General features: G+C 40.2%; 1 protein-coding gene across 3 annotated transcripts; it reads left to right on the forward strand.

The window, feature by feature from the left end:
• Window positions 1-154: 154 nt before the first annotated feature.
• MYL11 (myosin light chain 11) lies at window positions 155-26,225 on the forward strand. Of its 3 annotated transcripts, none has more exons than XM_070726782.1 (7): window positions 155-1,052; window positions 16,420-16,509; window positions 23,293-23,368; window positions 23,471-23,575; window positions 23,667-23,745; window positions 24,268-24,316; window positions 25,864-26,225. In XM_070726782.1, exons 2-7 carry the CDS (start codon window positions 16,474-16,476, stop codon window positions 25,966-25,968), a joined length of 450 nt encoding a protein of 149 aa, XP_070582883.1. In that variant the 5' UTR covers window positions 155-1,052; window positions 16,420-16,473; the 3' UTR covers window positions 25,969-26,225. The 3 variants fall into 3 exon arrangements, with proteins under 3 accessions (XP_070582883.1, XP_070582884.1, XP_070582882.1); XM_070726783.1 differs by lacking the exon at window positions 155-1,052 and adding an exon at window positions 9,955-10,081; XM_070726781.1 differs by lacking the exon at window positions 155-1,052 and adding an exon at window positions 13,626-13,711 and having other exon boundaries at window positions 25,864-26,050.
• Window positions 26,226-26,884: the final 659 nt, after the last annotated feature.

A 26,884-nucleotide genomic window follows, 5' to 3' on the forward strand; every position in this document is an offset into this window, starting at 1 on the left:
CGGAGACGTAGCCAATAGGAATAGCTTGTGACACTTGGGGCTTGCGGACGCAGCCAATAGCTTTTGGAGTTGGGGCTTGTGGACGCAGCCCATCACTAGGGGGACTTGTGGGAGACTGCAATGAAAATGAGGAAGGGAGGAGACAAGGTGTTCCGACGGGAGGCGGGACTAGCGGAAAGCGCCCGCCAATCCCTGACGCAACGTCGGGATTCCGTTTCTCTTAACCGGGAAGCTGAGGAAGCCGCAATGAAGTAGACCGATGTCGTTGTTCCGAGGCAGAGGAGGCGTGCACTTAAACACTATGCAACCAATGAAAAGACGAGACGGCAAGCCTCCTCCAATCAGCAGGGAGACCCCGTCCTACCGGCGCCACCAATGTACGTGATGCTCGTGCCGTATAAGCGACGGCCTGTCGTCAAATGAACGGCAGCCGTAAATGCGAGTCTTTCTACAGTAGCGTCCTTCCAATCCGACAAAGCGCCGTGTTGTTAATTTAGGCGTCAATGTGTCCAACCTTGGCCGATCGATTGAAAGGCCCGACATATTTTTCTGAGGGGAGAGCGCTGGGAGGCCTTATCTGGAAACAATGACGCTAAACCGAGCTTCGCATTTCAAACTAGCGAATTATTGGAGCCAATGAATGAGCAATTCGAACCAGGTGACCGAATCGCTTCCCAAGGTTTTGGATTGACACCTGACTTGGCAAATCGGAGGCGAGGGGAGGGGCGGAAGATCGGGAAAGACGGTTTTTAACGTTCTTTTGCCAGTTGTTTGATCCCAACGGCCTTTGCGCACCGGTTCTTCCCGATCCGGTTTTCTTTTGTGACGCTACGCAACGTCAGGATCCCCGAAGCCAAAATGGAATCCAAAAGAAGAAGCGATGTTAATTGAGTTGCTAAATGCTTTCGTTTCTTCGAGCCTTCCTTCCATAAAAGAGACAAGCAACCAGCCCAAAAAAGGAACAAACAGACCAAAACACCTCCCCCCGACCCAGCAATCAGCACAGATCAGCATAGATTAAACTCCAAGGTTAACAACAGACCAACAATCAGGTAAATAAACCCACAAAATGCCCTAAGGCTTGTCCATCCCAATATTTTGAGTCCTTCGGAAGTTGGGCGGCATATAAATCCAAACAAACAAATAAATACATTTTTATTGTCCACCCTACAATGTAGTGAGCCATGTGCAGATCTGTATCTTGGGAAAATAAAACAACCACTTGATAAAGACATGGCACAACAAAGGAGAGCAAACCCCTCAGGACTAGATTCAGCAGTCCACCTGCATTTAAAAGAGAAAGTTTACTTTTTTACTTTATTTTATTCTTATTGCAAATGGTACAACGAAATTAAAATGCTGTCTTCAGTTTACATTATAAAACTATAAAAGGAAAAACAAACACATTTTTACGTTCTATATAATTGAAATTGAATATCCAATATTGCACGATATCAGTGATGGCGAACCTTTTTTTCTTCAGGTGCCGAAAGAGCGTGGGCACACGCTATCGCACATGCACAGGTGCCCACATCCATAATTCAATGCCTGGGGAGGGTGAAAACAGCTTTCCCTGTCCACCGGAGGCCCTCTGGAGGCCTGTTTCCCAACTTCTGGTGGGCCCAGTAGGTTCTTGTTTTGCCCTCCCCAGGCTCCAAAGGCTTTCCTGGAGCTGGGGGAGGGTAAAAATGCCCTCCTCCATCCCCCCAGATATTCTGGAAGCAAAAATCCTCCCCCCAGAGCCTTTGCATGAGCTGCAAGTCAGCTGACCAACACACATTGCACGTTGAAGCTGAGCTAAGGCAATGGCTCGCATGCCAGCAGATATGGCTCCGCGTGCCACCTGTGGCACCCATGCCATAGGTTCGCCATCACTGCACTATACCATAGAATTAAATATAGTTAATGTCCTGGGATAGAAACTTTTTCAGAAATTTTTTATTTATTTCTAATTGTTTTTATTATCCTGTAACATCTGCCAGATGGTAATACAGTGTTCGCTCGATTATTGCGGGGGATGCGTTCCGAGACCGCCCACGAAAGTCGAATTTCCGTGAAGTAGAGATGCTTCCTTTCTTCCTCCCCCTCCCTCCTCCATTCCTGGTTTTACTTAACCGCAGAACCCGCAGGGGCAACGGGGTAGCAATCTGGGGGCTTTGCTGCACTCTAGGGCGCAGGTGATGGCGGCAGAGGCTGGAGTGGAGGCCGCGCATCTCAGCTACTCTGCAGCCCGCACATACCTGCTGCTGCCACCACCACTGATTTTGCCGCTGCCGGGCCTCTCAGCTGTTTGACAGCTCACAGGACCTCTGCTGCCGCTGCTGCCGCAGATCTTGCCACCGCCGGGCCTCTCAGCCATCTGGCAGCCCACGTGTCTTCTGTCGGTCGTTGCGGTGGCAGGAGGCGCAATCTGGGCAGCGGCGGCCGACACGTGGGCCGCCAAACAGCTGAGAGTCCCGGTGGCGGCGAAATTGGCGGCAGTGAAATTGGCGGTGGCATCCCGAAAGCGGAGGAGCAGCTCCCGGGATATCCCTCCGGCTTGCCCATCATTGTTAGGATGCTGACCAGCCCAAACCGTCGGCCCCCTTTGTTGCTGCAGGCAGGTAGCTGCCCATCCGTTGGGTTGTCTTGTGCCTCTGGATCCGGAGGCTCGCCCATGGCCACCGAGGGCTCCTCCCCAAGCGGCGCCGGCACCGAAAGAAGACGAGTCCGGCAAGGGGGCTGCCCAGATTGCACCTCCTGCCACCGCGGCGGCCAACAGAAGACACGTGGGCCACCAAACAGCTGAGGGGCCCTGTGGCGGCGAAATCAGCAGCAGCAAAATTGGCGGCAGTGGGTGGCAATAAGGCTCTTCAAGTGGAGTGTACCAACGCTCCAAGAATTAAAGGGGAAGGATCGGGAGGCTGGGTCAGAAGCGGAGCTTTTATTTAAAAACGGCTTCTTTAAATACATTTTAAAAATAAAAAAAATACCACGGGTTTTCAAATTTTTTATTTATTTATTTTTATTTTGAAAACCCGTGGTATAGGCTTTCCGCGAAAGTCGAGGGACCACTGTAGTTTCAAAAAAAAAAAGTGCCCAGGATGAGAGGGATCTTTAAGAATGTTTGAACTTTCTTAAGACAGTGGGAGCTATAAAATTCTTCGCAAGCAGGGAGTTGGCAGCCAATGATCCTCTGGGCAATGACGTTGAAGCTCGAGTGCTGTCCTATCTGCCACTATACAAATGCAATGTTAAAATATTCTCTATTGTGCATTGGTAGAAGGCCACCAGCAGATTTTCATTTAGTTGTTTCCTGAGAAGTCTCTGGTATAATCTCTGCTAGGTCCTTTGATCAGTGCTGCAATATGAGAGCTCCAGATCAGGTCCTCTTTTGAAGACACCAAAGTCCACATTTTAGACAGAGGATCACTACTTTGAAAAACAGATCAAAGTGGTCATCTATGTCAAAATTGAACAGTCCCCTCAACACTGGGGGAGAAATACAGTTTTTTCAGACGTTTCAATAAGGCTCCATACCCATTTGCACCATTCAGGTGGCACTGAGGACACAGATAAACCTCCAAATGTCCTTTATAATTCTCTACAAGAAAGCAAATGACCAACTGTCTGCAAGGAGTATAAATTCTTCCATTCCCCATCATCAAGTCAGACCTGAAAAGGCTTGGGTGAGAAGTGAAACATCACAAAAAAAACAAAGTCCAGTTGTCTCTTGAAAAAGCACCTTTGGGACAACCATCACCTGGATGATTGAGAATCTCCATAGGCTAGGGGTAGGCAAAGTTGGCTCTTCTATGACATGTTGAGTTCAACTCCCAGAATTCCTGAGCCAATCATGCTAGCTCAGGAATTCTGGGAGTTGAAATTCACATGTCATAGAAAATCCAACTTTGCCTACCCCTACCATAGACAATCAATAAACAATACCCAAATCAAGAAACTTCCAAAAAAAGCCAACAGTAAACAGTCCAACCAAAAAACAACTAAGAGCATTCCAGGACCAACCATTAGAATATAAATTGAGAGTAAACTCCACTCCTTACTAGCACTGATGATATTACCCACTTTGGGTAATGAAACATAGGCAAGAAAACAAGCTCAGAAATCACCAAAGGCCTCCCCCACTTATAAAGTTCCCCGTCTTGAAACAGGTGAGTTGAGCATAAAGACCATCATACCATCAGTCATCATTCAAAAATCACACCACTTTTTCCTTTGAAGCAACTGTACCCCGCCTTGACGTATGAGATTGAAGAAAAATGTTGGAGATGAAAAGCTAAAACATTAAATTTAACAGCAAGTAGGATAAAAAAGGACCAATGCCACCATATTGATATTGGTTGGTTAAGTGCCATCAAGTCAATGTTGATTCTTATTTACAGCACAAGAATTGATCCCAGAATAATTTTTCTTCAAATTGGCCTTTGTAAAATCTCAGTCTTCAGTATCTGAAGATCCCTAGAAAAGAACCTGAATGTTAGAAGGGATGGAGCAAGTATTGATATTTAAATATTGAATTCAACTTTGTAGCTCTCAAAGAACCATATTCCATCCAGGTTTACTATCATTCCCTTTTATCTGCACTAACTTTTTCAGAAAGCAGATTAGTGAACAAAGCTTTTGTTGGTTATACCAATCATTTTCAGTCTGATAAAATATTGGTTCAACATTTTGAAAGAGGTTTTGTAGACCCTTCATACTACACAATCTTGATAAAGATTGTCTGATATCCTGTGCAGTATATTTTTGTTAAAAGTACAGCTAGTCCTCAACTTAGAAGAGTTCATTTGGTGACCATTGACAGTTACAAGAGCACCCAAATTATTTATGACCATTATTTGCACACATGACTGTTGCAGCATCCCCATTATATAATTTATGTTCAGATGCTTGACAACTGACTCATGTTTATGAGAGTTAAAGAGTCCTGGGAGTGAGTATGAATGTGACCCCTTTTTACAATATTCTGATAAACAAATTCAATGGGGAAGCTGAATTCACTTAACAATTGTTTCTAATTTAATAACTGCAGTGATTCATTTCACAGATGTGGCAAGAAAAGTCATAAAACTCATTTCAATGTTCCATCTAGCAACATAAATGTTTGGCTCAATTGTATTTTGTAAGCTGTCTTAGCATCAAATAAAAAAAGACTTTTTCCTTCTGTTTCTTGAAGAACAGAAACAATTGATCACATTGTCTTTTTCTTCCTAAACAAAAATGAAAATGGACCCATTCTCAGCTGCTTGTACCTACCTGGAAGTAGAGAGAGAAAATGGTGCAACAATAGGAGAGCCCTTGCAGTCATTGGATCTTGATAAAAGCCTACTGTATATTGTCCTTGACTTCTTGTTGTGTCATTTTTACCTCTTTACACCTCTTCTATACTTTTCTGGCAGTTGTGACTGACCTACTTTTAAAACTGCTTTGCAGATTCATTGTCTATCCTCAAATGCTACAAAAGCCTTTTGACCTTATTTTTGGCTGTGTTTTATTATAGTGCTAGGTCTCCTACAAATCCATAGCTTTGGTGGTCTCCTATGTCCTGTAATTAACTACCTAAATCTTTCCCAAGTCAATTTGTGATGACTTCATTGTCCCATTCAAGAATTTACGTTGGTAGAAATACAAAGATTATTTGTCCTTGTTTTTCAAGATTTCTTTGATTTCCCAGTATCTGAATCCTTGAAGGTTTCCTGTCCAAATATTAACCAAGAATGATCCTACTTAACCTTTCTGAAATTGGCAAAGAAAGCTCAAAGCTACCACCTGGATGAAAAATAAAGTTATCTTTGTTTACCCCCATTTGACTGAAACTGTCTACTTAATTCTCTCCCTTAATTCTAAATTTACTAAATTTACTTTGAGGTTTCAGGGAAAATTCAAATAAAGACTTTAATTTCTATATTTTATTGAAATTAAGCCAAGTTTCTGTAACTGAAATAATCACATTTTCTTCAGCTGATCCATGCCTAAATTGCTTTCAAAGTTATAGTAGCACTGAACAAAGTGGCTTACAACCAATTGTTGCACTTATGACCGTCAGAGCATCCTTATAGTCATGTGATCAACATTTGGGTGCTTAGCATCGGGTATGTATTTGCAATGTTGCCCCATCCTAGGATCATGTCACCATTTGCAGTCTTTCCAGCTGGCTTCCAATAAGCAAAGTCAATGGGGAAAATCCAGATTCACTTAACAACTGTAGTGATTTTCTTAACAATTGCAGCCCCCCCCCAAAAAAAAAAATTGTAATGACTCGCTTAACAATCTCCTTGTTAGCAATGGAATTTCTGTTTCTAATTGTAATTGTAATTGAGGATTACCTCTACATCAGTGGTTCCCAAACTTTTTTTTGGCCAAGCCCCACCTAAGCATCTCTAAAAGTCTGAGGCCTCCTCTCCCTCCCACATATAATTCTTATTATTCAAAAAGTGAACTACTCACACTGAGGAAACCTAAAAAGCCATTAATTAGGTTTAAAAATGAAAATACCCACCTGTGGAGCATGGGCCCCATATTGGGAACCAGGGCTCTACATGCATGAACAAGACAATACTTTCTACCTTTTTATGTAGATAATGCTACACAATAAGAAGGCCAAATATAGATAATCCTTGACTTAACAGCCACAATTGAGCCCAAAACTTCTGTTCCTAAATAAGACAATTGTTAAGTTGTTTGCCCTCATTTTACCACTTTTCTTAACACAGTTGTTAAGTGAATCACTGCACTTGCTAAGTATCATGGTTATTTAACCACAAGGTTAAGTGAATCTGACTTTTTCCATTGGCTTGATTTGTCAGAAGATTGCAAAGGTTGATGACATGACTCCAGAATACTGCAACCTTCATAAATATGAGTCAGTTGCCGGATATCTGCATTTTGATCTCATGACCATTGGGATACTGCAATGGTCATAAGTGTGAAAAGAAGTGTCTTTAGTCACTTTCTTCAATGCTATTTTCATTTTGAACAGGTCACTCAATGAACTGTTGTAGGTCAAAGACTACCTTTAGTGGTAATTTCTTCCCCATTTTTCTCCCATTTATTTTTCAAAATCATGTTTGCTTTAGCAACTCAGACTAGGAAAAATGCAGTTTTCCCTCTTAATCATCTACCACCCCTCCTAACCGAGGTGGGGGCAGAGAATCCAAATCACGGGAATACACATGCAAACTTAGCACATTAGTTCAGAACTGTCTGCCATACGTGAACTGATTGCAGTTTTCCGAGATATCCAGCAGGAGTCTTTCTTAGCCACGGGGGGGGGGGGGGGGAGAGGGGCGGAGAGGGGAAACGACTTCTTCAACTCAAAGAATGTGCCTCTGAATTTTAATCCTTTTCCTGGAGAAACTATCACATGGATACATGGAAGCTCAAGAGGACTAGATCCATATCAAATTATGGGGGGGTGAAGGTTCCTCCTCCGAGCTTGTGAGTTGGTTTCTGAGCATTTCGTTACCAGGCTAGATTTAGCGGAATTTAGGAGAAACCCTTGTAAACAGAAGAACACGGACACTGACATCCCCTAAACTCCGCTGAAGATGTTACCTATCCTGATAACAAAATGTTTGGAAATCAGGAAATCAATACAAAAGCTCAGAGAACAAACACCCAACCTACAGATATTCACCACTATTTCAAAACAAATCAAATTTATAGATCCAAATAAAGTGGTCTAAAGACCTTGCTTACTATGTGTTGTGGTTGGCTCTGGCCCAGCTCCTGCCCCAAGGAATGTGGAGGTGGATGCAGGGGAAATGTCAACATGTCATAGGCCTGTTTTATTGCCGACAGAGGCAGGTAGTGAAGTTTCCTCGGAATAAGAAGAAGGTGGGGTGACTTGGAAGAGGGGAATTTGGCAGACAGCCCAGGAGGAGATCAATCATCCTTATCATCCCTGGATTCGGAACAATAATTTATGACATATCCACGCATGCGTAGAGTGATGCATAGGAGACAACAACTGAAGGATTATTACAGGAGATAAATGAGGCCACCTGTGTTTGGGTGGGGCTGCTATAATTAGTACTACAGATAAAAGAGCAGCCTGCTGTTTTAGCCTCATGGCAGTTTATCTGATTCATAGTTTCGTCAAGATCGTGGTTTTTTCTGTTCAAGATGGTGTGTGGATTTTCTGGACTTTAAAATTGGACTCAATTTCCCAGTTATTGGGTGAGAATTTGTATTGCATTTAACCTGTGCCTTCTGTGTACCAGAAAATCCCTTTGACATTTAAAATGGAGCTGTTTCTGTTTTTCTGTTGATAAAGACTTTTGGGTTTTCCTTCTATCGTGTGGTGTGTGTCTTTCTGGACTAATTACCCTGTAATTAAGGGCGATTGAGACACGCCGGCAGAACACTATGACACAGGTTTTATGATCTCCAGAGTTTTATTCTCAAGTCAAGAGTACAGAAGATAGATTTTCTAGACTGTCCATGAATATCGCTTTCCATTTTTTATCCAGGACGAGGATATGTCAGTTTGACATGAGACATTTTGCTGAGGCCTGAAGGGTCAACCCCAACTACACATCTCATTATTCAAATATCTGGTATCTTAGCATAGACTTTCTCAGGTTGTTTTTTAAAATATCTGAATACAGTGGTACCTCATCATACAAACTTAATTGGTTCCAGGAGGAGGTTCGTAAGGTGAAAAGTTCGTAAGATGAAACAATGTTTCCCATAGGAATCAATGTAAAAGCAAATAATGCGTGCAAATCCTTCAGGAAAATCCCAAACTTTAGAAGGGAGGCGAACAGAGGGCAGGGAGGAGCAGTTAAAGGGGGCGGGTGGGAGAAGCAAGTCTAGGTTAAAGGGTGAGTGGGAAGGAAGAAAGGCAAGGGGGCGCCCCTCCCTTTTCTTTCTTCAAAAGACACCCTTTCAGTGCCTTTGCAAGCACGTTGTTCTCTGCAAAAAATTTCCTCCCCCAAGCTGCCCCTCCCTCCTCCCTTTTCTTTCTTAAAAAGACACCCTTTCAGTTCCTTTGCAAGCACTTGTTCTCTGCAAAAATTTTCCTCCCCCAAGCTGCCCCTCCCTCCTCCCTTTTCTTTCTTCAAAAGACACCCTTTCAGTTCCTTTGCAAGCACGTTGTTCTCTGCAAAATGTTTCCTACTCCAAGCAGCCCCTCCCTTTTCTTTCTTCAAAAAAAGGGGGGGGGGAAGAAACCCCTTCATCCCAGCAGCAGCTGCTTGGGTTCGTAAGGTGAAAATAGTTCGGAAGAAGAGGCAAAAAAATCTTAAACACCGGGTTCGTATCTTGAAAAGTTCGTTAGAAGAGGCGTTTGTAAGATGAGGTACCACTGTACTTTGGTTGCTCTTTGAGGCCCCTGATTAGGGTATGTTAAGTAATTACACTGTAATTTCTTGTTTTATGTTGGGGTGAAGTATAAGCCTTGTTTTACTCCTCACTTGAGATGGTCTATAAATTCAGCCAATTGTGAGTATAAACGATACAGGAGTCCTTGACTTACAACAGTTCATTTAGTGGCCATTCAAAGTTACAATGGCAAAGAAAAAAGTAACTTGTGACCATTTTTCATCCCATCCTCATGACCATGTGATCAAAATTCAGATCCTTGGCCACTGGTTTATACTTAGGATGGTTACAACATCCCAGGGTCATTTGATCCCCTTTTGCAATCTTCTGAGAAGCAGTCAGTGAAGAAGCTAGATTCACTTAACAACCGTGTGACTGACTGAACGACTGCAGTTATTCATTTAACAACTGTGACAAGAAATGTCGTAAAATGGGGAAAAACTCACTTAACAGTTGTCTTTTTAGGAACAGGAATTTTGTGGTTGTAAGTCGAGCACTACCTGCATTTTATGGTTTGATGTGAACTTTATCTGTGTCCATTTTATACAAATAGTCCTTGACTTAAAACCATTCATTTAGTGACCATTGAAAAAAGAGACTTATGACTTATTACCCTTCTGACAATTGCAGCATTCTCATGATCATATGATCAAAATTTGGACTCTTGGCAGCTGACTCATATTTATGACGGTTGCAGTGTCCCGAGGTCCTGTGATCACCTTTTGCAACCTTCTGACAAGCAACTGTGACAAAGAAGGTAACAAAATGGGACAAAACTCACTTAACTGTTGCTAAGCAACATAAATTTTGGGCTCAGTTGTGGCCCTGAGTCAAGAACTACCTGTATCCTTTCCCCCCCTTTCCCTTCTCTTTATTTCCCATTAACTCTCATCTATTCAACCTTTCGAAAAAATATCACACACACACATTCAACACTGTGTTCCCAATCTGGGATTCTATCGCACCTTTCTATTTAGTGAACAGTTCATGTTCAAGCCAGGTATAGACACATTGAAAAACACATGGCACCTTTTTCTTTTGGGTTTTTCTTTTTGGATCATGGCAATTTAACCAATAATACTTCCTTTTCCCTAAAATCATATGACACTCACCATTTAACACTCATAAAAACCATGGAACATTTTTTTAAAACAATACAGCAGAAATTCAACATTAACAAATAATAAACCCTGTAAAAACAGTGACACCAATCTACATTGGGCAACATCCAATTTAAAGCACCACCTTGTAACTTCAAAACGCCACCAAAAGTTGTGCCTGCCTAGAATCCCTATACTATTTCAGACAAATGGCTGCCCAATCTCGTAAAAGAAATCCTGTTTTGGAGCATCCACAACTCCTGGAAGTAAGTCATTATACTGATTAGTTGAACTGTCAGATAATTTCTCACCCCAAAATCCCTAGCTGCTGATTTCTATATTGAAGAAAATTAAGCTGTGAACTGTTTTTCCGCCATTTCCCCCTTTTTGTGTTCATTCACTGATCTTGTAACTTGATTAGATATAGACATTGAATAACTTTATTATCACTTTGAATGTACACTAATCAGTACAGTATATATTAAAATTATCTCAGGAACCGCCTTCTGCCGCACGAATCCCAGCGGCCAGTTAGGTCCCACAGAGTGGGTCTTCTCCGGGTCCCGTCAACGAAACAATGCCACTTGGCGGGACCCAGGAGAAGAGCCTTCTCTGTGGCGGCCCCGGCCCTCTGGAACCAACTCCCCCCAGAGATTAGAACTGCCCCTACCCTCCTTGCCTTTCGTAAGCTACTCAAAACCCACCTCTGCCGCCAGGCATGGGGGAATTAAGACTTCTTCTCCCCCTAGGCTGATACAACTGTATGTATGGTATGTTTGCACGTATGCTGGTTTTATATATTAAGGGGTTTTAAGTTAGTTTTTAGTATTCGATTTTTACTGTACATTGTTCATGACTGTTGTTAGCCGCCCCGAGTTTTCGGAGAGGGGCGGCATATAAATCCAATAAATGAAATGAAATAAATGAATGAAATGAAATTAAGTTGCATGCAGCTCTACTTGGTCTGTTGTATAGATGTTGAGTGGTTCAAGGTGAAGAATCTGTGGTGGGTGGAGCATATTTTTTTACTATTATTATATGTGTTTGGACAGGCCTCTGGGCGTCATGTGACTTGTATGTGTATACAGTAGTCCCTCACCTATCGCTGGTGTTATGTTCCAGACCCGGCCGCGATAGGTGAAATCCGCGATGGGGAATTTATCGACTGATAGTACTTATTTAAGTATTTATATTGTAATTGTTTGGTAAGTTTTCATTGTTTTAAGTGTTTATAAACCCTTCCCACACAGTATTTATTTTAGATACAGTATTTAAATACAGTATTTACAATTTTAGATATATATTTCTTTTTGAAAAACCTGCCGATCGAGTTCGGCGGGCTGTTTAAATCTGCCGATCGACTTCCTCAGAAACCCGCGATGAAGTGAAGCCGCAGTAGGTGAAGCGCGGTATAGCGAGGGACTACTGTACATACCTATATATATTATATGACACGGGGAAACAACACTCTCTAATTTGGATGCATACGTATACGTGGCAAGAGTAATGAATCTTGTGAGTTTACCAGACAGATAGGGTGTAGAGGACAAAGCTGCCACAGAATCTGGTAGTCCTGCTAGAAAAACTTTACATATAAAAATACATGACAATTGACTTTACATATCTCACTAAGACAGGATGGTTTGTTTGCTTCTGGCCTAGCACAATATGTGAATGTAGCCAGCATGGGGTGTAAACTTTGATTGATCTTTCATATAATGTAAAGGTAGTCCTTGATTCATAACTGTTCATATAGTGACCATTCAAAGTTATAACAGCACTGAAAAAACCTGACATGACCATTTTCCAGGCTAATGACCCCCATGGTCACATGATCAAAACGCTTGGCCACTGGCTTGTTTATGACAGTTGCAGTGTCCTGGGGTCATCATGTGATCACCTTTTGCAATCTTTCAACAAGCACAGTCAGTGGGGAAGACAGATTCACTTTACCAACAGTAGCTATTCACAATGTGGCAAGAACAGTTACAAAAAATGGGGCAAAACTCATTTAACAAATGAGTCACTTAGCAACAGAAATTTCGGGCTCAGTTGTGGATGCTGACTACCTAAGGATATCCAGCCAGTCTATAGCAATTAGTTCAAAAACCTGTGATTAAAACAAATTATGGGTGAGATACTCGTTGGAGTTCTTTTAGACAAGAAAAGGAGGATCCACGTAAATGGACAGTCAGTCTATAGCGGGGCAAGGAAAGAAATTCTCATGGCTATCTTTAGGAGCGTCTGCTCTTGTCTGTGTGTCTCCCAAGTGACAGCTGAACCAGCGATCCCAAAAAGGAAATTTTCTCAGGGACATTGGATACCTTGAGTTCAGAGGGAAGGAGGGAGGAAAGAAAGAAAGAAAGAAAGAAAGAAAGGGAGAAGATGGAATACAGAAGTTCTCTTGGCATGTCGGGTCTTCCGTGCTCATGTGTGAAGCTTCCATGTATCTCAACAGAGGGGATCAATGGAATCTTCCATCCAGAAGCAGGAAGGAGGCTGATGCCCAGACCAGTACGAACTTCCAGGCTGGTATATTAGGGAGGAGCTGTCCAATAATGCTAGAGAATGTCTAGATCCTTAGTTAAAGATTAGCCAGCACGTCTTAAAATCCATGGAATGACTTAAATTCCAGACTGAAAAGGTTGTTTTAAACTTTGCAAATCCTGGTCCATCAAATCTGACAAATTCAGGATCTTTGACTTCTTTGACACTTTTAAAAATGCAATTGTTTATACCCAGAGTTTAGTATGCACCTTAAAAGAGATGTTGTTTTCTTTTTGGTTTCTTCTATGGGTGAATGTTTGAGCAAGGAATTATCCCCTGACTGGCTTCACATATTGACCAAAAAACATGTTTGCAGAACCATGGTTAAGTAGTAGATTGGCAAGCTATAATCAAGCAAACCATAGTAAGGGGTTTGTGTGGATTGTAAGATCATCCCCTTTGGATTTGGAGCTGGGTTATCACTGATCCCCAGAATAATAAAGGGTGTTGAATTATGGACCATCAAACCTAATGGACTTAACCACTGTCTCCAAGAAAGGAGTTGGCCCTCTTGCGTTCCTTTGGAGTCTATTTCTAGTTACCCCCATCCATCCTCCACCCACCCAAACTTGAAGATGTGACTATAGTTAGCTGTCCCGCCTCCTTCTGAGGGAGCCTATATAACCCCGGGGGAATTCACAGCCAAGTGTCTAGGCTGTTTGCCCTTCTGGCCCCCCGGGACATCCCCATCGCATCCACAGCTGCTGTTCACCCATTTACCTGCCCACTGAAAGAACATGGTAAGTGGTGTCAGGGACTATCTCAGTCCAAACAAGTGGAAAATGTATTGATTGAATTGTATCTTAATCTGCTTTTTTAAGCCAGCATTGGAATAGGAAAGTTTCTCAAATGTTCTTGACAAAAGATAAAATCAGAAAAAGGAATGAGTAGAAAGGGGTAAAATTTCTCTAGGCATTTTTTTTAATCCTTCATTTCAGCTTTTTTATTTACATATATGAGTGAATTTTGAGTGTTTTCAGTTAGGGCTTTTTTAAATGTGTGGACAAGAATAATGTGCATGTTAAGAGGAAGCTTAACAAACTGCTAGAGAGACAGGGAGGGCTGTGTGAAGCCAAAAGCATCTGTGCTGTTTTGAGATGAGGAAGGAAATGTGACTGAAGGCATGCAGACTAGCAGATTACTGTCTGTAGGTGATGATTTCACATCTATCATTCTGTTTCATTTTCTTCACTTTCTGAAATGGATCTGATCTTGCACATGTATCCCAACCCAAGCAGTTTTCATGCTTAATAATACTTTGTTTTACTTGGCTTTGCCTGTTCAATCTTATATGTGAATCCTTTAAAATCCCTGAATAAGTGCAATAACGCTCTTGAATAATACAGCAGGATGTTTTATTACACGTGGAATATTTTGGTTCTTTGCCTCCCCCCCCCAAAAAAAAAAGGAACAAAGGGTGGCTGGACAGCTGCTGAGCAGACAGGAGCCTCTGAGTCAGACTCCTCAAGGCACTTCAAGATCCAGACAAAAGAAGCTGCAACCTGTCTGCCCTCCCCCCCCAATAAGAAATAAGGAATAACTTTTAAAAAACTTTTCCTTCACTCTTTAAGTTTTGTTGTATGCCTGGTGTACCTCTGAAAAGCCACATCAGATGAAATGTAGGAGTGAGTAAACTCTGTAAGATATGTTGTTAGAGCAATCCTATAAATCTGGCCTTGGCAAGAAGACAACCCACAATAGTTTAGACTGTTGAATCTCTCAGGACCTCATTTCTTGATGCTAAAACATTAGCTTGTCAGCATGTATAAACTTTCTCCACCTGAGGCCTCCAGCCTACAATCCCATCATCTGACCATGCTTGTTATAAGGGCTTCCAAATTTTTACTGGGTTTTTACACCAGACCAATTGAATATGATTAGAGGATTGAGATGCATTTATTATTTCTAATCAATACCCCAAAGTTCATATTTTTGCTCTGCTTCAATTCATAAAAGAGACCCACTTAGATCTGGAACTGGATCTTCAGGTTCTCATTCCATTTTTGCCTTCTCATCTTTGGCTCTTCCTAGAACTAAAAAACATATCAGTTTTCAGGAATTGGGGATCAAGAAAGTGCCACTCTACAGAAAGAAGATTTTTGAAATTATTTCCGGATAATTAGTCATTCTAAATAACTTCCTTTGATGTAGATCATAATCCTATATCTCCTATGTATAAAATAACTTTGTTCAGAATGTGGCATAGTTTACAAAGTTGAGAGAGAGAGAGAAATTTCATATTATGTTTTTCTTTTCATCTATGGGTTAAATTTGCAAAACTAACTAAATTTATTTATATGACTATATTGAAAATAGTCTGCCCCCCTTCCCCTCTTTTCTATTAAATACCAATTGTGGATTAGTGCTACTTTCTGGAACAGTTGTCAGGTATCATCAAAATAGGCTTGTTCATACATGTTTTATTTGCCCAGGCTATCATTTTAAAGCGCTCCTCTTATTATATTAATTAATTACTTATATATTATTTATTAACTTAAAAGTTGCAAAGTGATTTTGGGGAAGATGAAAATTATAATACCCAAATACAGCATAGTTACCTTGAAGAAAAAAATCACCCTCATGGAAATTAGTTGTTATAATCCTGAAATGAAGACTTTAAAAAGATTCATTAAACTTTTATCAACTCGATATTTATATTAAAAGTAAGAGTAGATGCTTCTTCTTCTCAAACCAAAGTATACACTTTCTTTAAAATCATGAATATTAATGTTTCTCTCCAATGATCCAATTTTCTGTTGGGTTCTCCTTGATGTATTAATCCCTTCATTCCCTTATGTTACGGAAAATAACAAATACAAACAATATTTTGAAAATATATACCTAACCTAAAAAGACATTTAAAGGAAGTTTTAGTTATTAAGTTTAAATATTTTATATTTAGTAATGTCCCCTGCCCCTGGAAGCAAAAATGTAGAAAACTATGGCTTACTTAATCAATTCAAGAAAGTTCTCGGTTATGTTGCTTAAAGTCTACTATAATGGAAACCGTATATGTTTTGGGAAAACCAGACAAATAAGTAATTCTAGAAACTTTGCATGGTGGGAATCCTTTCTTAATAAGATGTTCTCATGTCACTGATGAATTGACTGCTTACACATTGTCCCCAAAGTGAAAATGCATCAGGATAAAGCAGGACCAAACTTGATGGTTTGTGTCACATTTGCAGAGAGAAAGGTACTAAACTATAAACCAGTTCTACAATTTATGTTGAAGGATAATTCATTTAATAGTAAAGGGTAAGCCATGATTAGATGTATGTATTTCCTTAATCAGTGATGTCTGTGCAAGTATCAGTGGCTCACTCCTTTTTTTTTCATTCATATAGTTTCAATTTTGAATAGAGACTCTCGCCTATAAAATTGGGAGGCTTGATTGCCCTAGATAAGGATGAGCTGATCTTGAATGCCCATCTTTCTTGTCTTCTAGGCACCCAAGAAGGCAAAGAGAAGGGCAGCAGAAGGAAGCTCCAATGTCTTCTCCATGTTTGACCAAACGCAGATCCAGGAGTTTAAAGAGGTAAGAACAAGAACAAAGATGGACGTGGGAAGGGGTGTCATCCATTAGGAAATATCACATATGTAATGATGCCATTAAAGGAGGGCTTTGGGGTAAATTACTAGATTCCAATCAGCATTGTCCAGGAGCACCACTCAAAATTGACATTCACTGAATAACTACATCACTGAATACAAAGGAATGAATTTTAAGAACAAAACGTCTTACACAAGTCAATTCAGATTCTGCCTTCCCTTTGAAAAATATTGCTGACTAATCACAGATATTTTGGCTGTTATAATAGAACCTAATTAAATGTTTTAGATAAGCCTGTTTTACATGTGCAGGTAGGTCCAGTTCAGTGTACTGCATGTATGAATCCCAGCTACATTTTCTCAACTTTAGCAAAAGTGACTAAATGTTAAAAATCTAGATAAATTATAGAGGTGTTTTTTAAAACATAATTTACTTCAAGAATCAACATCTGGATATCTGTTCATGTATGGGTTTGGTGGTGGTTTGATTTGAGTCGGAACCTTTTCAAAAATGTTCTTCTGTCTCCATATGATATGAATGCTAGCTTATTTTTGTTTTCTTCAGTAAGTCAAGATTAAGCAAAACATAAATTCTTGTGAAGTGTAAAGCAGAATACAAAATGGGTTTGTAAACCATGAGTAATGGCTTGTTATGATGTGTAAACATGGCCATATTTTGGACGAGTCAAAACAATGAGCAACTATGAGTGTATATCTCCACAAAATCCTACTTTGGAGCTTAGAACCCATTAATTGCATGGAAGATCAGTTTTTTACCTGCTATTAAAGTTGCTTTTCCTTTCCCAGGGGTAATTTCAGGTTATTCTCCTCAGGGCACTTGTTCTTTAAATTAATTTGGACTCACCTATAAAAATGAGAGTGAGGAACAGCTTTCCAAATGGAAACTCTTCTCCTCACCACTTAAATTCTTCTTTTCAGAGGAGCATTTTTTGCCCTTTGGCAGGCAGTAGACCTCCACACACCCACACACCACCTCAAAGTTGATGGTGTTTCCTTTCCAAGACCCTTGCAATGCAGCAGGGTCTATTTTGGGTGAAGGAGGACTGAGCAAAGAGGTGACATCTGTGCCTGGATGAAGCAAATGGCAGAGCCTTACAAGGAGATCTTTGGAAATCCATTCTGGCAGACTAGTTTGGGGAGGGCGGGGGAGGAGGAGATGAGAAGCCTCCCGATTTCTATCAAAAATGAAGCCTGAAGTCTTAAAATATCGATCAACTATAAAGGAGACTAAAGCTACATTAGAGTTAGAGTTGATAGCAAACTAGCATAGCAGCTCCTTTGGATTTTCTTCTTTTTCCTGCAACCTTTGTTTGTGCTTCTTTATTTTTTGAGGGCCTCCTGCTTTTAAAAATACTAGAGGACAGATCAGTCTTGCAATGTGCATACTTATTTAATTGTATGTATCACCTGCCTTTCCTTCAGAAAACTCAAAGAACAAGACTTGCCTTCTTTTCCCCCTTGTTACTTTTCTCCTTAAGCATGCAGTGAGACTGGTAACACTAAAAATCATTTATAGATGTTTGTGGCAGGATGGAACCCATCTCCCCTTAGTCTTCAGGCATTTCAGGTGGGCTCCTGCATTGTACAATAATCCTGATGTAATCATGGAATTTCAGGAGAACTCAGTGATGATTTCCCTTCATTTTACAGTAATTCTTTTGCCCTTCCTACAATTCCTTCTGCCATTTTTAAGTTTCCCATAATATGCTAACGGTGAAAAGATTACATTTCCACTTGTGGCAGTAGAGTCCACTGAGTAGATCTGTAGTGGAAACACAGTCTCATAGTCTGGTCGCAGAACCCCCAGGTTTATACTGCTGAAATCTATAGGCATCTGTTGGCATTTTGAAAAATGAAATAAAATTGGCCCATAGAATAGATAGGTATTTAATCCAAAATTGCAACTCCCGTTATAGGAATGGTGTGAATTTAAGTAACATCATGAGAGGGAATGAAGTTTGGGAAGGTTGCTTGAATACCGGCTAGCAGAAATAACAATCTTGATACTTAGATTTAGGGATACTAGATCTGGATGGACATTCACTGGATGGCAGGAAGGGATTTTAAAAAAACAACAACTAATTATTGACTATTATCTAGGAGGCATTAGGATTTTAGTAGCTCAGGTTAATCCTGGGTTCAGCTACTCATTTCTCCTTGGCCAGTTTGCCCCCTTGGGTATCAATCAACTGCTTTTCAGCTCTGCTTTTGTTGAATTCCATTCTGGATTGAATCTCTAGAGAGATCCTGCCATCCGGAACAGTGGAGAGGATGAACTGATGAGTTGACTCAGGATGAAGTTGTACGTCATACATAGTATTTTTCTAGCTAGAATATTTTTAGACTTTTGTGGGAAAATGGTAGGTTCACCATCAAGATTTCTGGACAGTCTTGCTTGTTTCTGCTTTGCTTTAGAATATCCTTTTATGCTTTTATTCTTATAATGTAATTTCCTCAAAGTAGAGAATCTTTCTCGCCCTTATTTAGCAAGTGCTGAGTAAAAAGCAACTGATCTTTTTTTTCCTTGAAGAAGAAGAGGAAGAAAACATTTCACTTTTCAAGAAGCTTCAATAGTTCTGATGGTGCCGGCATCACATAACCTGTTGTTACAAGTGATGAGAAATGAAACATTTTCTTCTTTTTCCTCAAGGAAGAAACAGTCTAGTTGCCTTTTGAAAAAAACACCTTTGAGATAACTATGACCTGGATGACTCAGAATCTCCACAGATAAGTGCTGAGTACATTGCTGACACTGTGGTGCTGATGTTACATTCCACCCAAAGTAGTCAGGGCCTTTGCTTTGTGTGAGTGTATATGTGTGTGGTGTAGTGTGTGTGTGTGTGTGTGTGTGTGTGTGTTTTAACATGAGTTGGAAAAGGTACTCCTGAGGTACTTCTCCAGCCAACATCAAAATTACAAGATTAATTAGTTGAGATGATGTAACTTCCACTCCATCTAGTAGTTATTCTCTGGAAGTTTCCCCCTTCTTTCACAGTGTAGAGAATCCATGTAGCTCTTCAGACCAGGGCTGAATTCACACAATATGTTGAGCCTGAAAATCTAAGAAACAAGCCCAATTTCTCCACCATTTTTATTCACACACTGCTTCTCAAGCAGTACTTTAGCTTGGTTTATAGGCGTTTGAGATAAAAAAAAGTGAAATTTGAAATCCAAGCTGGTTGTAGATTACACATTTTGACTTTCTTGTACCCTAAATGATAGCCATTCTACATTTGCACAACATAGCAAACATTATACTTGATTTAAGAGCCTTATTTCTCAGATGGCAAGGACCTGCCTAAGAGGGTAGGCTTTTTGACTGAATTTGTTCTGCCAGTGCAGTCTCTTTCAATTTGCTAAATTCTAGGATTTATTTTTTATTTGGAAAGAGATAGACACATAGCATTTAGCAAGAAAGAAAGAAAAGGAGGGGAGAGGAGAGGAGGAGTGAATTCCATCTGCCAGCCTTTGGAGACCTCATCAACAGCCCCTTCAGAATGTACCACCTGTCCCCTTAGGGAGGGCTTGGGGTTTAATATGAGACAGTTTAAGGTTGTTCACATTCTTGGCAGAAGGGAAGAAGGATATCAAGTGACAGGTGTTTCCAGGGCACAGCTGCAGAAAAGGGAGGAGGGAGAGGAGGATTGCACTCACTGGAGTTAACTCATGTCTCCAGTCCTATAATGAATTGCTAGATAAGTAGACAACTAGATAAACCACTGAAGTCTCCAGTCCCCATCTTACGTGCTCTCTGGAATGAAGTTCTTCCTGAGATAAAGATGGGGCCCACTTCTCTATGATTTAGAAAAGCCATGAAGATCTGTTTCTTCACTGAGGCCTTAGCCAAAGAAAGGGAGATCCCTCACTTTATCACGCTTCTCGTCTTTTAAGTTTTATTGATTTTATTGCAATTTGTTTGAGTATCAGAGGCTTTCCAGAGTTGTTGAATGCCAGATGGCATACAAGTTTAACTGTTTATGATGAAGATAATTTACAAATATAACTAACAGATCTTCTTTATTTGGCTCTGTATAGTTATTATACAATACATTAATCCAAATTAAAGTATATCTGATTGTAATATGCAAATCCAGCTGGATTTTTGTATCACAATAAACTAAAATTTTATTTAATTTGAATTAATGTGTTATATGAATCTAGCTCTTGGAATTGAGTCTACACAATTCTTTCCTTGATATTGTATGCATCCATCTAAAGATGATTCTTTAAAAGCTGACTTAGCATGATAACTAGCTTTGTCAACAATACCAATTGCTGTTCTTTTCACTGATTTGTTTCTTGAACTTTTGCTGTTACAATGTGATGTTTGGAATCAAAGCTGTATCCAGTGTGCATCACTGAAGGCCAGAAGGATCTTGCACAAAATACGGGGAAGAGAGAAGGATACAGAAGTTATTCCTTTCAAAATCCCATAATTATTTCTCCTGCCTGGTATACACCAATTTTCACAGCCAGAATCTTTTCTCCTGCAAGTTGAAATATCCTTTCCAAAAGGGTATTTGTGCAAGACTAAAGATATGCAAGAATCCATATGGCTCAGCTATACGGATGGTTGTGCTGTGGAATGGAAAACAATTACATACGGTAGTTCAAATGTAGGGTTTCATGTAGTTTTCCACTTATATATCACCTGTATAATTATTAAGTAATAAATGTAGGTAGATATATACATTCAACACAGCGGTGAAATTTACTTAACTTCCATACCAGTTCGGAAGTGCATGCTTTGCACATACGGATTACTGTCCCGTATGCATTTTCATCCTCTGTGCATGTGCAGAAGGCTTTATGTATGCGCACAGGATAAAAAAAGACAATGGTGACATCTGGGTGCTAAGTGGAGCCTTGTGGTGCTGCCACTACCAATTCTCCAAACTTCTGGTGGCTGTCACTATGCCTGAACCAGGCTGTCCTGGTAGCATTTCACCCGATTCAACAACCAATCAATATGTTGCAGATTGTACAAGTTGTCTGTTTACACACGTTCTTTTGTTAACTTAGTTTAAGAACAAATAATGTTAGGTTCTCAATTTGGAGTTGGGCTACACTTCTGGCAGGTTTCTACCATTGATCATGTTAACTAATACCAATAAGAATGGAAACTGTCAGATATCTAGAAGAATGCTAATTCCTGATCCCTATTCTAATTAATTCATGTTTGATGAATAAATTTGAATTTAAATGAATTAAAGGCATGAATTGCACCTAGAAAAAGCATTGCAGCTAAAAGTATCCATGAAGACAAGGTCAAAGCAGAAAAGCTGGTCATTGTGATCAAAGTTTTGTCTTTTGTGAAATCACCACTGCCTGTCTTTCCGCCTTCCCCATGTTGCTGGTTTTGTCCATTGGCTGCTATCCAAAACAATGATCAAAACAATTTCATCACGGGTTTCCCCTACTCTGGGTTAATTACATGTCACTTGATATGGCAGTGATGAACCAGTTCTCAGAAAAACAGAAAAAGCTTTCTTCCTCTTCTTAAGAAACGAAGATCTCTACTTTACTACATTGTGATTTGCAAAAATTGTGACAACATAACACATATACAGTCTTGAGTTGTCTTTGGTGCTCTGAAAGCACCAAGAACTTCTGATGTCAATCCTGAGCTACAAATGTTCTCCTTTATTAGAATATAATAAAGTCCAGTAGCACATTAGATGACCCTCACTCCGTCAAGGACCTAGGAGTACTCCTCTCAAATGATATAAGATCATTGTAACAGCATTGCCAAAAAGGCATTAAGAGTTGTTAACCTAATTTTACAAAGCTTTTTCCCTGGCAACACTGTTTTGCTAACTAGGCTATACAAAACCTTTGCCACACCAATTCTTGAATACAGCTCATCCACCTGGAACCCAGATGGACATTAACATATTTGAGCAGGTTCAGAGGTATTTCACAAGAAGACTACTCCACTCTTCTACTCACAATAGAACTCCCCATGCCATCAGGCTTGAAATTTTGGGCTTGAACAATCTGGAAGTGCACTGCTTGAGGCCCAATCTAAGCATAGTACATAAAGTTCTCTGTTACAACTTCTTACCTGTCAACAACTTCTTCAGAGACCCTTAGGAGTTGGGCGGCATTGAAATACAATAAATTAAATTAATTCAGCTTCGACCACAAGCAAACAATCAATACAAACTCAAGGTAAAACGCTTCAAACTCGATTGCAGAAACTTCAGCAACAGAGTGGTCAATGCCTGGAATGCTCTACTCTGTTGTTGACTCTGTTGTCACAGCCTCAAACTCTCACAGCTTCAATCTCAAACTCTACTATGGACCTCGCCCCATTCATACCAGCATACTTATCGTCCCTGTCTTACTGTCCCCATTTGTCTGTATTTACTTCCTTTGTTCATGTTTATCTTCATATCTATACTAGTTATCTTGTACACGTTTGGCAAGCAAGCAAACAAATAAATATATAGCCAGTTTAGATATGTGTTGGTTTAAATCCGAAAGCTACTATAAAGTAGTTTTGAGATCCTGGCTACTGTTTTGAGATCCTGGCTACTGTTCATTTTGGTAGGACAGGGAAAGGGAGTGAATTTTCTAGTGCCCAAACATGTTGGTTTCGTGTAGTCTGCTACGCTATAATGTGGGGTTTTTTAGTTTTTCCTTAGTGCAGCAGTTGAACCAAGCCATTGTGAATAGCTCAAAAAGCCCATTTAATGCATGTAATGCATGAATTTGTTAATGTATTTCTTTCTGTCCTGCTTCTTAGGCCTTCACTGTTATTGACCAGAACAGAGATGGCATCATTGACAAGGAGGACCTGCGAGATACATTTGCTGCTATGGGTAAGAAAAAAGAGAGAGGGCTGAAACTAAACTGAAGCTGGGCGGATGATCAGATCCTTAAATCAAATCCTCAGCAGTTAAACTTTCTTCCTTTCTGTGTAGGTCGCCTAAATGTGAAGAATGAGGAGTTAGATGCCATGCTCAAGGAGGCCAATGGCCCCATCAACTTCACTGTCTTCCTCACCATGTTTGGGGAGAAGCTGAAGGGTGAGTGAGTCTCTTGTTCTTCTCAGTCTTCTTCTATGTGACAGATAAGCTGTTCCAGCATCTCACTAATCTTCTGGTCTTGTCTCATCAGGTGCTGATCCCGAGGATGTCATCATTGGTGCCTTCAAAGTTTTGGACCCCGAGGGCAAGGGGAGTGTCAAGAAGAAGTTGTGAGTGTTTACCTTCCATTTCACTTCCAGCAGAAGCATTGAATCCATTAAAAGTCTGCAGAGGTTCTCAACCATCCAGGTCATGGTTGTCCTGAAAGGTGCTTTTTCAGGAGGCAACTGGACTTTCTTGGGTTGTTGGGTTTTTTTTAAAGATGTTTTGCTTCTCATCCAAAAAGTTTCTTCAGCTCTGAAAGGATAGTGAGGAATCCTGTCACAGCTGAAGAAGCTTCTTGGCTGACAAACGAAATGTCTTCAAAAGAAAAAAACAAGGCAGTCCAGTTGCTTCCCGAAAAAGCACCTTTGGAACACTGAATTCGTTCAGACCAAAACATAAAATAGCTGTTACTAGGTTCCCATGATCTCCTCTTCCATGTTGCAGACAGTTCGTAGTATTCCTCCCAATTAATTGCTTAAGCAAACCATATCTTGCCATTAAATTATATTCTAAATGACAGTTGGATCAGAAGTCACTTATATTTAGGGCCTTTGTCACATACTACGTTTCCTCTTGTCTTGCTACAGCTTGGAAGAACTCTTGACTACCCAGTGTGACCGATTCACTCCAGAAGAGGTAAGAAATTTTATTTGTATCTTGTTACTGTCCCATTCTTTTCTTTATTTGATTAATAGCAATAGCATTTACACTTATCGTATATACCATTTCACAGTGCTTTACAGCGCTCCCTAAGCAGTTCATAGAGAGTAAGCATATTGCCCCCAACAATCTGACTCCTCATTTTGCCGACTTTGGATGGATGGAAGGCTGAGTCAACCTTGAACCTACCGAGATTTGATCTGCCAAACTGCTGGCCCCCAGTAATCAGCAGAGGTAGCTTGCAGTGCTGCACTCTAACCACTGCACCACGGAGGCCCTTGTAGTTAGTTTGCCAATTAAGAGATTAATTGTTCCCTTGTCCAGATATTTTACTTCTGTGTTATTTTTTCATGTTGTCAACAATTCAACCTAAAATCTGTAGAAATAGGAGAAAAGGAGACAAGATAATCTGGATATACTGATTTCATTGAATCATTACATTAATTTTAAATATATGTGAGGCCAGTCTGAGACCAAAATCAATACTGAACTTTTTTTCCAACACAATAAGATTCTTCCAAGGATTGCATAACACTTTTCTGTTACCACAGAATAAAAACAGGTATTAACACTCACATTCTCTTTTCACATAAGTTAGCTCAACCACAGTGAGCAAAACCATGCCTGAAAATCAAGGACTGAGGGGATCAGGCCAGGAAAGAAATCTATAGCAATCTGTATTATTCTCGTTTAGCACAAATCCAAATCCTGAATAACACATTAAAGAAGTGTTTATAGAAACATAGAAACATAGAAGACTGACGGCAGAAAAAGACCTCATGGTCCATCTAGTCTGCCCTTGTACTATTTTCTGTATTTTATCTTAGGATGGATATGTGTTTATCCTAGGCATGTTTAAATTCAGTTACCATGGATTTATCAACCACGTCTGCTGGAAGTTTGTTCCAAGGATCTACTACTCTTTCAGTAAAATAATATTTTCTCATGTTGCTTTTGATCTTTCCCTGAAAGATCAAAAGAAGGATATGATATATCCTTCTTCAGTTAGCTATCCACAAGTCACTTTGGGCCAAGAGGCACAATTATTTATTCATTCATTCATTCATTCATTCATTCATTCATTCATTCATTCATTCGATTTTTATGCCGCCCTTCTCCTTAGACTCAGGGCGGCTTACAACATGTAAGCAATAGCACTTTTTGACAAAGCCAGCATATTGCCCCCCACAATCCGGGTCCTCATTTTACCCACCTTGGAAGGATGGAAGGCTGAGTCAACCTTGAGCTGGTGATGAGATTTGAACCGCTGACCTACAGATCTAGCAGTCAGCTTTAGTGGCCTGCAGTATAGCACTCTACCTGCTGCGCCACCCCGGCTCTTATCCTTTTCAATTATCCTTTTCATGGCTAAGGAGCCAGCTGAGGAATTCTGGGAGTTGAAGTCCACCAGTCTAAAATTGCAAAATTTGGAGACCCCTGATTTAGAGTAATAATTGAAAACATTGAAAGTCATCAACTGCAATCCTATCACTTCTCAACATACTCTTATCTCTTTCTGGCAGATTAAGAACATGTGGCACGCTTTCCCTCCAGATGTAGCTGGCAATGTTGACTACAAGAACATCTGCTATGTCATCACACACGGAGAGGACAAGGAAGGGGAATAAAACCTGATCATTTTTTTACCCTTGCTTTATGGGGAAATCCACCTAGACATTCCCAGGCTGGGGAATTTCATTTATGCTGGTCCCTGATGATCCACTTTTGTAATCAAACAACAAATATCTCAATCTGTTATTTATTATCTTATGGGGAGAAAAATTATGCCCCCCAAAACCAACCCTATTCACTACAACTAGATTTAACCTAACTGGGACTTCACACCATCAAGTCTTAATAAAAATGAGGACAGCTCTGTTTCTAATGCCCTTGTTTTCAGAGTCTGCTTATCTGCTCAGGCCACAGAATGTTAGCACAGATTCAATTTCTAAAACTAATTTAGCTTCAGGTTCCGAATGTGATTGTTTTTCTTCCTTTTAGTACGGCGATCATTCACTCAGGGTTTTTTTTTAGTGTGGCCAGTACAATTGTTAGAAAATAGTTTTGAGACACATCCCAAGTATAATTTTAAAAGATCATTCCTTCTTCTGTAAATGAGACACGATCACCTCTTATGTTGCTAGTACTAGAGAGTCATCTAAAATGAAAGAATGTCTGCTTCTGGATTCAGAACAAGTTGTTTTTAATCTATAATTCAATTTAAAGAATTATTTGATTAAAATAGGCTAATTAATTATGAAAAAATTTAAACTGAGGGAGCAGGCCTAATATTGCTTCACTTACATATTTTATTTTTATATCTTGGCTCCCATTTGGACCCTACTGTTAGTTCACTAAATCCATTCATGCCCTTTCCCAATATTTTTAAAATACTTGTGGATTTTTTTTGCTCACAAATAATCTAATAAGTGGGGGAAGGTAATTATTTGTGTTGGGTGAGATCAGAGTCACAGATGAAGAGGGATGAATCAAAAGTTGTGAAATTGCCTCCACTCTGGTTCTTCCCTTTCAATCAGCCATTTG

The sequence above is a fragment of the Erythrolamprus reginae genome, chromosome Z (assembly GCF_031021105.1).
Source record: "Erythrolamprus reginae isolate rEryReg1 chromosome Z, rEryReg1.hap1, whole genome shotgun sequence".
Classification (NCBI taxonomy): Eukaryota; Metazoa; Chordata; class Lepidosauria; order Squamata; family Dipsadidae; genus Erythrolamprus; species Erythrolamprus reginae.